The sequence below is a fragment of the Diceros bicornis genome, chromosome 35 (assembly GCF_020826845.1).
Source record: "Diceros bicornis minor isolate mBicDic1 chromosome 35, mDicBic1.mat.cur, whole genome shotgun sequence".
Classification (NCBI taxonomy): Eukaryota; Metazoa; Chordata; class Mammalia; order Perissodactyla; family Rhinocerotidae; genus Diceros; species Diceros bicornis.
This window is the reverse complement of record NC_080774.1, coordinates 7,293,765-7,310,841: the sequence shown is the minus strand read 5'-3', so window position 1 is coordinate 7,310,841 and position 17,077 is coordinate 7,293,765. Positions and strand designations below refer to the sequence as shown.

Sequence of the window (17,077 nt, the reverse complement as noted above, 5' to 3'; positions counted from 1 at the left end):
ATCGCAACCCACCTCCCCGCTTGGATGACCTCGACGACTTGGAGGACGTGGACCACTGCTTCTTCAGGCCCCGGCCTGCCAGGGGCTCCCCACCGCTGCTGCTGGGCTCGGAGGGCTCCCTGGAGGTCTGGTCCTGGGTGGCTTCGTCCTTGGCGAGCTCTGCAGCCTCCTCGTCGTCCTCGATGAACTGGGCCATCTTGCGGGAGAGCATGAGCTGTGCCTCCTTCTCCAGCTCCCGGATGTTCTCCATGTTCAGCCCGTACCACTCGTCCTGCCAGCACCAAGCCTGTCGGTGAGCCCTCACCATCACCTTCCGCAGGCCTGCGCCGGGCGGGGGAGGAGAGAGAGAGAGGCAGAGTGAGAGTGGCCCCAGAGGCCCCTAGGACCGGTCTTGGGGCTGGGAGGCGCCCTGATGTTGCAGGTCAGGCTCTGACCCACACCCACTGTGTGGCTTCGGGCACATCACTGCTCACCCGTGCCTCAGTTTCCCCACCTGTAAATGAAGGGTCTGGCTCACAGATGGCCTCAGAAGCTCACAATGGTTCCATAACTAGAACAGAAGGGCCTCCCAAGGTAATACGTCTGCTCAGAAGCCACACTGAGGGGCCGGCTCCATGGCTTAGCAGTTGAGTGCGCGCGCTCCGCTGCTGGCGGCCCGGGGTTTGGATCCCGGGCGCGCACCGACGCGCCGCTTCTCCGGCCATGCTGGGGCCGTGTCCCACGTGCAGCAACTGGAAGGATGTGCAGCTAAGACATACAACTATCTATGGGGGCTTTGGGGGAAAAAATAAATAAAATTAAATTAAAAAAAAAAAAAAAGAAGCCACACTGAATTTTGGGGGGGATTCCTGCCCTGGAGGAGGACTTCCTGAATCTCCTGTCTCAATGTCTAGTACACTTTTCCTGTTGAAAACTTCAAGTTGAAGTTCAAGTTCAAAGTAGGTTAATCCTCCTCATTTTTTAATAGAATATATATACATATAAAGTAAGATATATAAGAACATATCATACCCGTAAAATAAGATATAAAATAAGATAGCTTTTAAGGTATAAAGAATAATAAAAGAACTATAAAGATAGAAAGCAGATGGGGATTGCCTTGGTCTGGGGTGGGAGTGGGGGTGACCGTGAACATGAACAAAATACTGGAGTGATGGAATGTTCTAGAACTGTTTGCACCACTCTGAATATACTAAAACTTATGGAACTGTCCTCTTACAACAGGTGAAGTATATGGTACGTAAAATTAGGCCTCAGTAAAGCTGGTTAAGAAAACATTAAGCAGAAATAAAGATTCCCATCCACACCACCTAGCGTGGAAGCAGACATGATCTGTAACATGGGGCTCGCCTTCCTCCTGCCCCAGAAGGGTCCCTCCTGAATTCTGTGTTTACTGTTCGCTTTTCTTTCTGGTTTTAGCACATGGATGTGTTTTTCTACACAATATGCTGGGTTGGTTTGTATGCTATTGACATTTACATGTATGTGTCACGCTGCATGCATTTCTCTGCCACTTGCTTTTTTGGGTGTTTCAGGTTTGCTGCTCTATGGTATTTATTTGTTTGAAACATCACATTTTATTTATTCCTTCTCCTGCCAATGGGCTCTTGGCTCACTTCCATTGTTTGTCCGTTTTGCTTTTACAAACCTGCTGCTCTGAACATTCTGGAACGTGCACGAGAGTTTCTCCAGGGGGCAAACCCAGGAGGGATGTCACTGCCTCTCAGGGCACGCACCTTCCACTTTCCTAGAGAATGCGGAGCGGCTATCCCAGTGGACAAGCCGTTTCACCTTCCCAGGCTGGTCAATGGTGGCCTTTCCTCCCGGCTCACTTCCTGATTCCCATTCCCAGCCTCGCTCAGGCCACTCTGCCTCCTGGCCGTCCCTTCTAAACGCCTTCATTCCTAAATGCCCACCTGGAGGAAACTGCCTCTCAGCCCTGCTCCTGGAAGGTCCCTCCTTCAGCCAGGCCTGTCTGTGTCCCCCCCCAGGCCTGGCCATGGCCTCAGGCACGCCACCCCCCGGGGTGAGCCAGTACCCACACTAAACAGACCGTCTGATGAGACGCCCCAGCCTGCTGGCGTGAGAACATTAGTTCAGATCAAGGGCGGCTGGGACAGGAGATCTGGGTTCAGACTAGCGCTGGGTCTCTGCTTCCTCCTCTGCAAACGGGGGTGACAATGGCCACCCTCACAGGTCATTGTGAGCTGATATGACACGTGTAAAGTATGCTATCAGTAGTGTGGCTCTGGGGCCTGCCCGGTGGCGTAGTGGTTAAGTTCGCGCGTTCTGCTTTGGTGGCCTTGGGGTTCACAGGTTCAGATCCTGGGCGTGGACCTACGCACAGCTCAACAAGCCATGCTGAGGCGGAGTCCCATACAGAAGAGCTACAACTCTGCAACTATGATACACAACTATGTACTGGGGCTTTGGGGAGAAAAAAAAAAAGGAAGATTGGCAACAGATGTTAGTGCAGGGCCACTCTTCCTCAGAAGAAACTGTTAAAAAAAAAAAAAAAAACAGTTGGCTCTGTTCACGCCTAAACTAAGTCCCCCTGCTCTTGGAGTCAAAAGGTGACTGCCTAGGGGCCGCTCCTGGATCATGAGTCTTAGGGCTGGGACCAAGCCCTTGGCATTGACCTCATGCTGTGACCTTGGGACAAGTAGGGAGCTGATGGCTATAGGGGAGGGAGAAGCCTGGGTCAGCACCACTAGGGCCAGGAATCCCAGGTCATCTGTTGGTCTACCTGTTCCCTGGGCACCTGCTCCAGGCCAGGACGGCATGGTGCAAAGACACTTTGATGTCCAAGACGCTCTGCCCCTGGAACTTCCAGCCCAATGTGTGGAGGCAGAGCTGGGGGCAGGGCCTGGGGTCTGGGGCCCCTGGCGCCTCTGAGAGGTGTAGGTAAGCAGCCAGGAAGCTGTCCTCTGGGGCTGTTCCCCCCTGGTGGGTGGGCACCACATGTTACAAATAAACCAGCCAGGAGTATCAGGGGGCAGGGCCCAGGGCTTCTTAAGGGGCCGACATACACTGCCTGTTGTCTGTAGGGCCTCGGCAAGTGTTTATGGGTGGTCAGGAGAAACCAGGTGGGAAGCTGCACATGGGCTTTGGGGTCACCTTTCGGGAGTGAGATGGAAACATGAGTCACAGGTGGCCGCCGAGAGAGGAGGTGGGCAGGTAGGGGGCGCAGACAGGCCAGCGCCCGGCCTGCTTACCTGTATCGTGGATGAACCTCTCGATCTTGGACTGCATGCCCCAGTAGCGGAATTCCACCTTGCACAGCTTGTAGGCGCACATGATGGGGAAGACCTGCTGCTTGTACTCCTCGATCCAGTTGTCGGACAGGGGCCCCCGCTGGGTCTTGGTCGAGTGGAACAGCTTGGGGTCCTCTTCAGTCCTATACTCGTTGGGGGGCACGGGGTCCTTGACAATGTCGATGAAGTCTGTGGGGAGACCCTGCGAGTGGCCAATTCTGCTCCGCCTCCACCCCACCCCTCCCTGTCCATCTCTTCCCTATGTCCTTGCCACCCCCAGATCCTCACAGAGTCTGGGCCTCGATGGGCCACAGAGCCCGACACGTGGATGAGGATGCTGCTCCGGGCCACACTGACCCCGAGCTCCCCCAGCTGTGGGGACTGCATCTTTCTGGTACCCTGAAGGGAAACTATATAGGGGTTTTGAGGCAGGCTGGCCTGCTAGCAAACCCCTGCTAGACAGGTCAGAAGGGAGGAGATGGAAAGAGATGGTTGAAGGGGCCCTGCGGGGGTTCTCAGGCCTGAGCTGGTCCAGGATGAGAGCAGGCAGCAGATGCCAAAGAGCTGGGCGTGCGGGAAACAGGACTGGGGGCTGGTGGGGGTGGCAAGAGGAATGCCACCTCTTGTCACATGCTTCCTCCCCAAAGTCAAAACTACCCCGTTACGCTCATTCCCAAGGCATGGGTGTGTTAGACAGGGCTGGGTAAGCATTTGGTGAGAAGGAACCCAGGACAGGGTTTGTGGCTCAGAGAGTCCTTCTTCCGGATGTGTGGAGTTCTGCCCCAGCCAGGCCCTGGCTGTCTCATCTCCCTGGCTTGCCGGCCAGCACTGAGTCTGGTCTGTAGTTTGCAGACACAGACGTCAGCTCTGCCAAAACCAGCGAGGGGTCAGAAGCGGCCAGAGGGCAGTGGCATTTAGTGAGGGATGGACATCCTGCCCGGAGCAGATCACATGCCCAGCCAACTCGGGCAGGCAAGGGCCACCAAGGGGAGGTCTGCGAATTAGGAACCATGGCAGGTGGCCTCCAGAGGGGAGCCCGCGGAGCTCAAGCAGTGTCTGAGGCTGGACAGACAGCTGCCAGAGGGCCCGCGTCATGCTGAGTCCTTCTCTCCTGTTATGGGTAGAATGTGCCTCCACTAAATTCACATGTTGGAGTCCTGATACCCAGGACCTCAGAATGTGACCGTATTTGGAGACAGGGTCTTTAAAGATGTAATCAAATTAAAATGAGGTCATTAGGGTGGGCTCTAATTCCATATGACTAGTGTGCTTATAAAAAAGGGACATTTGGACACAGATGCACACAGGGAGAATGCAATGTGAAGAGGGAGGCAGAGATTGGGGTGATGTGTTTACAAGCCAAGGAATGCTAAGGATTGCCAGCAGCCACCAGAAGCTAGAGAGGGGCACGGAACAGATTCTCCCTCAGTGACCCCAGAAGGAGTCAACCCTGCCGACACCTTGATCTCGGACTTCTGGCCTCCAGAACTGTGAGATGATAAACTTCTGTGTTTCAGCCACTCGGTCTGTGGTACTTTGTTCTGGCAGCCCAAGCACACTAACATAGCTCCCAAACCTCAGTGGGGCCTGAAAACCCCAGCAGGAGGGAGGGGGCTGGGGGTGTCGCAGGGAAAAGCCCTACACGGCCATCAGAGGCTCCCTGGGAGTTCGCTCCTGGGGTGCCGGCAACCACCTCTCCACTGCCAGCCGTGCACCTGTCTGAAACGCCTCCACGGTGGCTCGCTCCTTTGGGCCTGGAACCCGGAGGCTGCAGACTGGCAGCTGTTGAGCTGCAGTTGGCCCACAGATGTGTTTTGTTTGGCCAGCGTAAGTTTATTTATAAAGATTTTTAATTAGTTTCCAACATTTAGGAATTGGGAGCTTTCATATGAAAATCCTGATTTCTGGCCTCTCTTGAAAAAGAAGAAGATTTAACAAATGGGACCCATTTCCTGCACGGCATAGTCAGCCAGATGAGAGTGGACAGAGGCCACCCGCCATCAAGGCCCCACCAGGCCCGCTGCACTCACGCATGGCTGTCAGCCTAAGATGGCCCCTGAATACACACGTGCTCTTCTGGGGGTGGGAACCCCTCAGAGGGATGGAGGGAAGGGGCTGGGGTGGGAAAGGCACTTAGCTTGGATGTGCATGTCAGGAAAATAGGGCTGAGGAGGCCCACCCTGCCTCCCCCAGAGCCCCTCATGCTTGCTTGGACTCTGACCTCACCCCCAGGACAGGAGCCAGTCTGGAGCCTGCCAGGCCAGGAGACCAGGGGCAGAACCAGAGGGCCCGTGGGCAGGGAAAGCCGGAACACCGCCCTGCAGGGCTTCTGCCCTTCCCGGGGTGGGAGCCTCGCAGTGGACCGTTACCAATCGTCAGCTGGTTCTTTTCCACAGGAGACAGGCTGAACACATTGGGGTTTTCTCCAGCATCGGTTTTATAAAAGGTTTCGATGTCAATGGAGAATTTCTCCACAAAAGGGCACGTGAACCTGTGGGGGAAGGAAAGCATCCATCAGGACCCGTGATTGGAGGGAGTGGGTGTAGGATGGCGGGGCCAGGGCCTGCCGGACCCTGCTGGGCAGGAGAGAAGGGCCCCAGATGGGAGGAGAAGGAGAGCTGGAGTGGTGGCTGAGATGCATCTGTCCCATCCACCTCCTGGACCTGCACCTTGTCCCAAGGACTGCCACGGCCAGGTCAGAGGTAGGGATGGGTTTAGGTGGAAGGAGATGCTGCAGGAAGCTGCTGGAAGTGCTGTGTCCATTGTCCACGTGTGTAAGGCATCGTGTGGACTCAGGCACACACAGACGTGCCACAAGCACAGCTATGGTGGCGTACCGTTAAGCAGGCTGAATCTGGAGCAGCACTCCGTGTGACACGCCCACACGCCCTCCCCACCAATTCCCCAAGGAGCCAGGTCTAGCAACAGGGGAATAGCCCCTCTCTTGGCTGGAGAGGAGCTCAGAGGAGGAAAAGTGCTGTTGGGAAGAGGAATAGCCTCAGCGGATCCTCTGACAAGCTCCAGGCCCTCACCGAGTGTGGGGAAGGAAGCCCCAGGAGGCTCGTGGGCAGCAGCCCCCATCTGTTCTAACCCAGCAGTGCTCAACTACACTGGGCGGGTGGAGGTCACAGACTGAAGAACCCCCTACCAGGGGAGACACAAAGGAAGGCCCTGCTCAACATGGGATGCAACAAAACATCATCATAGTAGCTGAAGGACTCAGGGTTGGAGGGAATCTTAAGCCATCTGGTCTATCCTCAGTTTGTCTTCTTCCCAGTCAACTGACTGTCCTGCATTCTCAGGCAAATATTAAAGTGAGTTTGTATTCCCTGAGCCTTCCCAGGCGGCAAAGGAGTCTCAGACAGCCCTCGCTTGATTCATGCCTTCCTGGCCTCCTCCCCTGGGCAGGCTGGGAGGCATCTAGGGGTGCACTCGTCTCTCTCCTGCCTGTTTCCTGAGGACGGAGTCTCCTGGAATGGAGGCCACCTGGAACAGAAGCTCAGCTCCTTGGGAGACTGGGTTCCTTGGGGGTGTAGGGGTTGAGCCTGCCTGAAGGGCCACCCCAGGGATCTATGCCGCAGGGTTGCATCCCCCCAGACGGCAGGGGGTGTGGGGGCAGGCTCACCTGGTCCGGGTGTAGGGGTAGGCATTCCAGGACTCCTCCACCACCCGTAGGGCCGCCTTGGGCAGGATGGAGCGGAACCAGCTGGGGATGTGCATGCCCACGTGGTACACCTTGTGCGTGTACTGCCCGGAGCCGCCAGGGCCGTCCGTGTACGGCCGGTTTTCCAGGATCTCCACACCACTGCCTTCGCCATACGTCTCGTTACGGCTCTTCTTCTGCGGGGACAAAAGCACCCGTGATGTGTGGGGGCCATGGCACTCTGCAGAAAGGAAGACCGGGCCCAGGGGTGCCGAAAGGATGAGAGGCTTTAGCCAACCAGGCTGGCTCCCTCTGTGTCACTTCAGAACCCCCAAATCCAGACCCAGGCTCCACGTGCCCCAGCACTCCTGCAGGAGACTGAACAGGCCACGAGTTTCTTCTGAGCCCCAGCACTGCACGGGCAAACTCCTCCACCCTTCTGTCCCGGGACTAAAAGCGTCCCCAAGGTCAGGAAGAAGATGAGGACGCCTGCTTTCTTGCTTCTATTCAACATTGTACTGGAGGTGCTATCCAAAGAAACTAGGCAAGAAAAAGAAAAAATAAGAGGCATCCAAATTGGAAAGGAAGAAGTAAAACTATCTCAATTTGCTGATGACGTAATCTGATATACAGAAAATCTTAAAGAATTCCCCCAAAACCTGTTAGATATAATAAATGAATTCAGAAAAGTTACAGGATACAAAATCAAAACACAAAAACAAACAACGCAAAAAGGAAATCGTTTCCATTTATAATAGCACCCAAAAGAGTAAAATACCTAGGAATCAATTTAACCAAAGTGGTGAAAGACTTGTACACTGAAACTGGAAAACAATGCTGGAAGAAATTAAAGACCCAAATAAATGGAAAGGCATCTATGTTCATGCACTGGAAGATGTTAAGATGTCAATATTCCACAAAGCAATCTTCAGATCCAATGCAATCCCTAGAAAATCCCAATGGCCTTTTTGGTAGAAATGGAAAACCTGATCCTAAAATTCATAGGGAATTGTGAGGGATCTCAAAGACCCAAAACAATCTTTAAAACAAGACCAAGTTGGAGTATTCACACTTTCCTATATAAAAACTTACTATAAAAACTTACTACAAAACTACAGTAATCAAAATAGTGTAGTACTGGCATAGGACAGACAGATCTATGGCCTAGAGTCGAGAGTCTAGAAATAAACCCATATATCTATATACGATATATACTGATTTTCAACAAAGGGGCCAAGACCATCAACAGGGGAAAGAATAGTCTTTTCAACAAATGCTCCTGGGAAAACTGGATATCCACATGCAAAAGAATGAAGTTGGACCCCCACCTCACACCATATACAAAGATTAACTCAAAATGGATCAAAGATCTAAATGTAAGAGCTTAAACTATAAAACTCTTAGAAGACATAGGGGTAAAATCATCCTGACTTTGAATTTGACAATGTTTTCTTAAACACAATACCAAAAGCACAAGCAACCAAAGAAAAAAATTGAAAAATTGGACTTAATCAAAATTTAAAAACTTTAGTGCATCAAAGGACACTATGAAGAGAGTAAAAGGAAAACCCACTGAATGGGAGAAAATTTTTGTAAATAATATATCTGATAAAGGACTTGTATCCAAAATATATAAAGAACTCTTACAACTCAACAACAAAGAAACAACCCAATTCAAAAATGGACAAAGGACTTGAATAGACATTTCTCCAAAGAAGATATACAAGTGGCCAATTAGCACATGAAAAGATGCTCAATATCACTAGTTAGTAGGGAAATGTAAATCAAAAGTACAATGAGATACCACTTTACACCCACTAGGATGGCTAAAAACACAGACAATAACAAGCGTTGGTGAGGATGTGGAGAAATTTGAACCCTCATACATTGCTGGTGGGAATGTAAAATGGTGCAGTCGCTGTGGAAAACAGTTTGGCAGTTCTTCAACAAGTTGGATGTAGAGTTACCACATGACTCAGCAATTCCACCCCTAGGTACACATCCAAGAAAATGAAAACATATGTAAACATAGAAACTTGTACACGAATGTTCATAGCAGTATTACTCACAGTAGCCAAAAGGTGGAAACAACTCAAATGTCCGTGAACTGAAAAACGGATAAACAAATTACATCTATACAATGGAACATGATTCGGCCATAAAAAGGACTGAAGCACTGACACCTGCTACAACGTGGATGAACCTTGAAAACATTGTGCAAAGTGAAAGAAGCCAGTCACAAAAGGCCACATACTGTATGACTCCACTGATATGAAATGTCCAGAATAGGTAAGAATAGGTGTCCATAGAGTCAGAAAGTATATTATTGGTTGTCTAGGGACGCGGGAAAAACAGTGAATGACTTCTTTTGGAGGAGATGAAAATGTTTTAAAATTGATTGTGGTGATGGTTTCGTAACTCTGTGAATGTACTAAAAACGACTAAACTATACACTTTAAATGTGTGAATTGTGTGGTGTGTGACTTACATCTCAATAAAGCTGCTACAAAACAAAACAAAACAAACAAACAAACAAAACCTAGTCCTGCCCCTTGTACTCCATAAGACTTCAGAGAGCTCAGACGTGGGAAGCAGCAAAGGGCCTCAGAGGCAGCGCCTGACAGATATGACGCCTGGGTCACTCCTAAGTGTCTCTGCCACAAATGTCCTTCCCAGTGTCCAGAAGCTCAGGTTTCTGCTTATGCAGAAAATCTGTGGTCGAGGTGCTGATGACTTTAAGCTCAGCATCTGCTTCCATGGTAACATGATGGCATCGCCAAGGCCATCTTCGGTCCGCTTCCTGAACAGCAGGTGTGCACTTGCACACACACACGTCCCTAAGTGCACACACCTATGCACACAGAGGTATTCCCAACAGCACTGCCTCACCCCTGAGGCACATCCCTCTCTGGGGCACAAAGACGTGCTGTATCTCCATGGCCCAAAGTGACGAGTCTCCTTCAGAAAAAAAGAAGAAAAGACCCTGGTTGAGGTCATAGGTGGGGTCAGAGCAGGCGCACCATCCCTCGGTATTTAAAGGAGCTCCTGGACTGTGGCTGAGATTCCGTAAGGAAAACAGCCATTTCCTGGACACTTTCAGCTCCCACTTCTGACGGCAGCTTCGTGTATTAGTGGTTGTACTAAGTGCTCTGCATGTTCTTTCTCCTTTAGTTACTGCCACAACCCCTTGAGAGACGTGCAGCACTGCTATTATCCCCAATCTACAGATGGTAAAGTGGAGGCCAAGAGAGGTGGAGGGACTTGTCTGAGGTTACACGGTTACCAAATGGCTGAGCCAGGACTAGAACTGAGACCTGTTTGATTCCGGGGCTGCTCACCCACAGCATGAGCTCCTGGAGGAAACACCACGGCACAAGGTAGGGCTCGATAGATATATATTGAGCAATCAGTGGATTCTAGTCCCAACTCTGTGACCAATTCCCTCTCTTCCTGGACAAGTCACTTCTCTCTGGTCTCAATTTCCAAAACTGTAAGTGGGCATGGGGACACCTATCTGCCCAAGCCCTGCTACAGTGGGTTGAAGGGCCCCCTCAAAATTCATGTCCACCCAGAACCTCAGAATGTGACCTTATTTAGAAATAGTGTCTTTTCAGTCTTTTAGTTAAGGTGAAGTCATACTGGATTAGGGTGGGCTCTAGATCCAATGACCACTGTCCTTATAAGAAGAGAAAACAGAGACAGACACGCACAGAGGGAAGATGGTCATGTGAAGACAGACGCAGAGATTGGAGCAATGCAAACACAAGCCAAGGAACACCAAGGAATGCCAGTATCCACCAGAAGCTGGAAGAGGTAAGGCAGGATCCTCCACTAGAGCCTTCAGAGAGAGCACGGCCTTAGAGGCAGACAGGGGTGGGGCATCTCTGCTCCAACTCTCAATGGCTGTGACTTCAGAGAAGGTAAGAACTGGGGTGGACTAAGAGATCTCCACACACCATGGAAGAGACGGCAAAGCCACACCTGCAGACAAGCCTGGCTGCATTGGGCCAGCTGTGCATCCTTGGGCAAGTTCCTTGACATCTCTGAGCCTCAAGCTCTCATCTGTAAGATGGGGACAGACACCACAACATCCACAGGTATGGTGAGGGTTAAAGCAGGTGACCTGTTAGGCTCTTGGCACCCAGGCCACCATCATCACTTGTGGGGAGATGGCTATGGTCACTCATGGCGATGGATCCAGAGGGCTGCTCAGGGGCGCAAGGGCCACAGTAAGCAGTGGCAGAGCCACCGGTACCCAGACTGGCCCAGCCTCTACTCCCTGCACAGCACTTCGGTGCCTCTGCGCAGTAGGTGCTCAGTAAAAATTGGTAAAATGAATAAATGGATTCTGGTCTCAACTTGTCACCAGTTCCCTCTGAGCCTGGGCACCTCTTTCAGCTTCGGAGCTGGCATCCCAAAGGGCTTACCCCTGGCTCCCTTCCAGTGATGGCATCTGAGGGGGGCGGGCCTCCCCTGGCACAGATGTGGCTCTCAGTCACGCCACTTAGGAGCAACATCTTCTCGAATCGCACTGACCTTCTCTGCCCACACCAGAAGGCCCCCTCATCCCTGCCAACCATTCCTGTAAGCAGCACTGTGGTGCCTCCTGTGGAGACGGTAGATGGGCAGGAGAGACAGGCCCAGCTCCCCAGGGGCACGCACACCTAGGGCGAGGCCTGACCAGTGACTCTGCCTACTTTGCTCGCACAGGCTGGGTAGGGAACCCTCTCCTTCCTCTACCCTCTCCCTCTCTTCTCCCTCTCATTCCCTCCCCCACCCTATGGCCTGGGGACTGCACAGGAGGGGCCTGAGCTGCCATGGGCCTGGTGCAGAGAAAGTACAGACCCAGTGAGGCTAGGACCCTTCAAAAACAAGAGGCTCCCGGGGTAGGTGGGTGGAGGAGGAGTTCTGCCAGCAACCCTGACGCAGATGAAGGGGAGGTGGGAGAGGATGCAAAGACCAAGAAACCCCTGAAAGCGGCAGTTCTCAGAGCTGTCCAGGGTCCTGGCTGAGCTGTCTCTGATGGCTGGCTCCCAGGCAAGCATTTGCTGGGCTCCTCCTAGGATAGAAGGCTCTCTCTCAGCCAGGCCAACTTTTTTCTTTTTTGCGAGGCACTTGGACACGTGAGCTCATCCCATCTTGTTCACACCCTCAGGGAAGAGGTGGCTAGTTCAGGAGGCAGGTCTGTTCTAAGCCGCCATGCCAGCTGGTAAGGGGGACTAGTGGGAAATGAACTAAGGTCTTGCTCGTCTCCCCATAAAAATGCAGCTGCCTTCCTTGAAGGCCTATCCATCTTGTAAGGCCCATCTCAGAACCATGCACTCCTGGAGCCCTGGCCCGAAGCCCTGTGAACATCCAGCTCCCTGGCTCCTGGATCACTGCTCTGGTCTGTACTCAGTGGGCTGCAAACGCATCCACCCTCCCAAGACGTGCCTGGAGAGCAGCGAGCACTTTTCATTCATCTCTGTACCCCAGCTCTCAGCCCGGGCCGGGCACAGAAAAGTCTCGTGAATTTAACTCAGTTTTTTAACAGATTTATTGAGGTCTGACCGACATGCAACAAACCATATATATGTGAAGGTACAGCTGGTGAGCTTTGATATATGGTCATACCTGTGAAACCGTCACACAATGGAGATAACACGCTTGTTATTACACCCACGGTGGATGGAGCCCCCAGGAACTCGGGGCCAGAGGCAGGGAAGACAAATGCTGGAGTGGGAGCAGAGAGGTCAGCCCTGAAAGGCAGGCAGCTGACGTGGGCTTGGAAGAGCCAGTGTGCATGGGCAGCCCCGGGCCTGTAGGAGGCATCACGTACAAGGCCGTGGGATGTTTTGCATTAACTGGAGGCATGAGGATAGATGTTAAAAATAAAAACACCTCAAAAAGGGGGGTGAAGATGGCAGGTGTTTTTGAGGAGCCCAGAGTCAGAGGTGATTAAATGCCCATAAGAGCTGTGGATATCGTAAAGGTGAAAGTCAGTCCCCTGGGATCTCGACGCCACCCACCCAGCAAGCCAGGTGGAGCTGAGGGGTGGCCTGCCGTGGTCCGGGGCTCCCCTGGCTTGGGCGGGAATTAAGAAGGCACAGGATGAACAGCAGCTTTGGCAGATCAGCCTGGTCCTTGAACAGGCTGAGGAATTTCCAGAGTGCTCCAAGCTGGGGGGCTGATGCAAGTCTCTCCTTCTCTCCCCGCTCTCTAGGAATAATTACAGGATAAGTGGTTCAAGAGGGAATTGAGTGCTGCTTCTGAAGCAGCTTGGAGCAAACAACCCCCTAGAGAGGCTGAGTTTGCCTCTGTTCTCTTCTCGGTCAAGCTTCCTATGCTGGGGCCTGGTCAAACTCTAGTAGCTTCATCGAGCTCCCTGAAGGGAGCTGGAGGCCTGGGCTCTGCAGGGAGCTTGTACCTAACTCCTTGGACCTGGGTTGAAGGGTGAGAGCCCACCAAGCAAACCCAGGGATGGAGGCTCTCCCTGCCCTGATGGCCTCGTGTGATGATGCTGTGACTGGGGGCTAGAGGCTGCACCGAGGAGGAGCCCAGAGGAGCCAGAGCCAGGCTGAGAGCAAGGTCATAATCAGCCCCTCTATTGGGAGGAAAGCTGCTAGGCCAGGCAGAGGGCCGGGGCACCAAGGGTGAGCAAGAGGCTGGGATGGGGACTTCCACGGAGCAGGACCCCAGCGAGGGGAGCTGTGGTCACGTCTGGGCCACAGACAACCAGATCCTGGGTCTCCCAATCCCGTGTTCCAGGTTCATCAGGCACTGAGTAGGGAGGCTTGTCACAGGAGTCTGTCATCCTCAAACTCATTCGTGACTCTGTAAATCAGCCACATAGCTCACACTGCCACGTTGCAGGCAGCCTAGGGTAGTGAGGAAAGTGGACCTGGGAGCTGGGAGACAGGCTGTGCTCTGGGGCCAGTCATTCAACTTCTCTGGCCTCATACCTTCCTGTCTGTCAAATGGGGTATTCTGGACGGAATGTTTGTCTCCCTCCAAATTCATATGTTGAAGCCCTAACCCTCTATGTGACGGTATTTGGAGGTGGGGCCTTTGGGAGGTGATCACATCATGAAAACCAGCAGGGCCTTCATGATAGGATTAGTGCTCTTTTAAGAAGAGACACCAGTGAGCTCCCCTGCCCCTTCCACCACGTGAAGACACAGTGAGAAGGTGGCCGACCACAAGCAAGAAAAAGGCCCTCCCCAGGGAACTAAATCTGTCAGCACCTTGATCTCGGACTTCCAGCCTCCAGAACTGTGAGAAATAAATGTCTGTTGTTTAAGCCGCCCAGTCTGCAGTATTTTGTTACGGCAGCTTGAGCTGACCAAACAAGAGGATCATCTCTGGATCAGCGAGATGATGGGCGTTAAATGCAAGGAGTGTTAGTATTGTCGGTGCTGGAGAGACAATCCAGCTGCCAACACCCACAGAGCGCTACTGTGTGCCTGGTATCGTGCCTGGAAGCCAGAACTCCATGCAATTCAGATGTTCACCAGGAGCCCCCTGGAGACACTGAGCTGTGAAGGCCACAACGCCATCCCATCCACACGTGGGATCCCATCCCATCCCATCCCACCCGCCCTGGCCCCACGACCCACCTGTATCATGTACAGCTGGGCGATGCGGTACTCCTCCACGGTCATTGGCAGAGGAATCCGGTATTCCTTTATGATCATCTTGGAGTCCAAGCCTTCCCGTTGATGGGGAACTGTGCGTTGGTACTTCTAGGCGAGGGTCCTTAAATAACCATGACAAAATTCACCAAGGACCCCTGAGAGAGAAAGAGAGGACAGGAGAGTCACTTTCTGTAGAGGCTGGCAGGTACAACAGCACAGCTCAGGGCCTGGTCTAGACCCGAGGCTACAGTTTTGGTCTTGACTCCACCATGAGCCCACTGTGTGACCATGAGCAAGTTCCCTCACCTCCCCAGCCTCCATTTTCCTTGTTTGTTAAACAATCTTGTAGAAGATGTGTAAGCTCTGACCAACCACAGGGAAATAAAGGGTTGTCATCCTACTGGTGGGGGCTGGGCGGTGGGAGGGTGCCGCATCCCCTCAGAGCTGAGAGCATCGCGCTCCTGTGTTACGCGCAGCTCTAACAAGCTGCAGCTTCAGTCCCCATCCTCTGGAGGAGCTGGAGGCAGGCGCTGGGATAGCAGCAAGTGATGATGGCTGGCCGTGGGAAAGAAGGCAGGGCAAACAAAACTGAAAAACAGACACGAGAAATTTAAAAACCAGCCGTCTGGGACCCTTCAATGTTGGGGCCATCAGCTCTGCTCGTGTCACTAGGCACAGATGGCATCGCTGCTTCCTGGCAAACGATCCCGAGTTACCCAAAAGGGGTGATGTTAAGCATGGGTTCACTTCAGTCCCACACAATTATTTATTGACACCTATTCTATTGCCGACATTGGGCTAGGTCTCGGAGGTAGAAGAGATAAATAAGACAAATGAGTGGATTGCATATCATGTGAATTATATTTCAATAAAGCTATTTAAAAAAATAAGTAATGTATGCATAGCAGGTTCTATTTAAGGTGACAATATATTTGATGAAGACTTGCACCTAAAACAATCAAATTTAAAAAACAAACTTAATGCTTGAAGGAGGCAAACTCTCAGGTATCTGGAAAATGAAATCACCCATCACGATTCATGCCCTGGATGGTGGGGGCTTTGCTGTCAACATGTCTGGTCACCCCCAGAGAGATTACACGCTATTAACTGGAAGCTGAGTGAAGGCTTCTAACACAGGTAGTGGCAGAATCAGGATAGTATTTTGGAAGGACCACACCAGGGACAGCAGTCGTGAGGATTCACAGTGACTGGCGGCAGGACACCAGCTGAGTGATAAGAGTGAGGGCCTGACCAGGCAGGAAGCTTCCCTGGGACACCATCGGCATGAGGCCCGAGCATCGCCAGGCACTAATGCATTACTGATCTCTAACGAGATTGGGCAAAGCATATATACCAGAACTCTAGGGACAATCCGTACATAGGACTGAAAGAAATTTTTTAATAAACCACCAGGGGAGAGAGACAGAGGGTGGAGGGTGTTATATAAATGGGCCAGAGATGGCCTCTCTGTTATTAGCATAAAATGATCTCTATGTTATTCACTTCTTTACAGCGGGAAGAACTGTTAGCTCAAAGCCCCCAGCACCACACTCAAATCCTCACACATCCAATTGCTTTAAATACAGTCCAGATAAACATCTTTCTAGCCTATCAGAGTTTATCTCCTTTACATACCCAACTGTCAGCCAGCCACAGATAAGACAAACCCTGAGGCCATAGAGACTCCAAATGAGGGAGGTCTGTGACCCAGAAGCGCCCCCTCATGTTTCTGAGTGATGTCACTTAGAGAGGCGAGCCCCCTGTCCCACTCCATCACTTAGACAGGTGAGCTCCCTGTCTCACTCCCTGGTCCCCTCTAGATGGTGGTCCCACATCACTGCATCTGGAAGGCCTCTTGCTAGGAGGGACTTTCCTGCTTGAGCAACCTGCCTGAGTGCCCCCCAGTAAAGCTGGTCATTACTGCCCCTCCTGGTCCTGGTCTGTTGCCTGATCAACCCCAAATCCATGAGATTACCACAGAGGGGAGGGGTTGAACTCTCCAGAGGCCATGCTCAAGTGCAAACAGATCACTGCTAACCTTCCTCCAAGGTAGGTAGGTCCAGCCCACAGCTGAGAGGTCATGCGGGTTCAGGGCCCGTTTCGGAGCTGAAACTGTCCAGGAGGAGGAGAAAGTAGAGGTGTGGGCTGCCTCCTCGGCTCTGAGACCGGCCTGCCCCAAGGCCCATGCTCAAGTCTGGCTAGAAGCCAGGAGAGAGAGGTGTAGCCCTCGAGCCCCCATGGCATCACCTCCTTCCAGGGAAACAAGAGCCTGGGCTTGGCTGGGGCAGCAAGGCATCTAAGTTGACACCTGGATGGACTTCCAACTGGCCAGAAGGGTAGGAGAGGCACCCAATTAGGGAACCTCCTGACTCAAAGGAGAGAGAACCACACGCCTGGGAGAAGCTGGAAGAAATGAGGACTGGAGACAGAGAAGGGAAAACCAAGATCCGATGAGGGTCATGTTTCTGAAGCTTTTTCACATGGTTTTGTGCTCTTTCTCCTGTGGAGAATGAACGCAATGACCCAGAGTGACCTTGGGCAAGTCCCATTTCCTCAGCTAAATAAGA

At 52.2% G+C, this 17,077-nt stretch overlaps 1 protein-coding gene across 6 annotated transcripts in view; it reads right to left on the bottom strand.

The window, feature by feature from the left end:
- The window catches only part of PITPNM2 (phosphatidylinositol transfer protein membrane associated 2), a 140,227-nt gene that overhangs the window by 18,773 nt on the left and 104,377 nt on the right, over window positions 1-17,077 (bottom strand). For all 6 annotated transcript variants that reach the window (XM_058531298.1, XM_058531302.1, XM_058531301.1 and 3 more), the window contains exons 2-6: window positions 14,493-14,665; window positions 6,880-7,094; window positions 5,624-5,745; window positions 3,216-3,443; window positions 13-321 (exon numbers count right to left, since the gene is read on the bottom strand). In XM_058531298.1, the coding sequence (XP_058387281.1) occupies window positions 13-321; window positions 3,216-3,443; window positions 5,624-5,745; window positions 6,880-7,094; window positions 14,493-14,570 (952 nt within the window). In that variant the 5' untranslated portion in view covers window positions 14,571-14,665. The remainder of the gene's footprint in view (window positions 1-12; window positions 322-3,215; window positions 3,444-5,623; window positions 5,746-6,879; window positions 7,095-14,492; window positions 14,666-17,077) is intronic.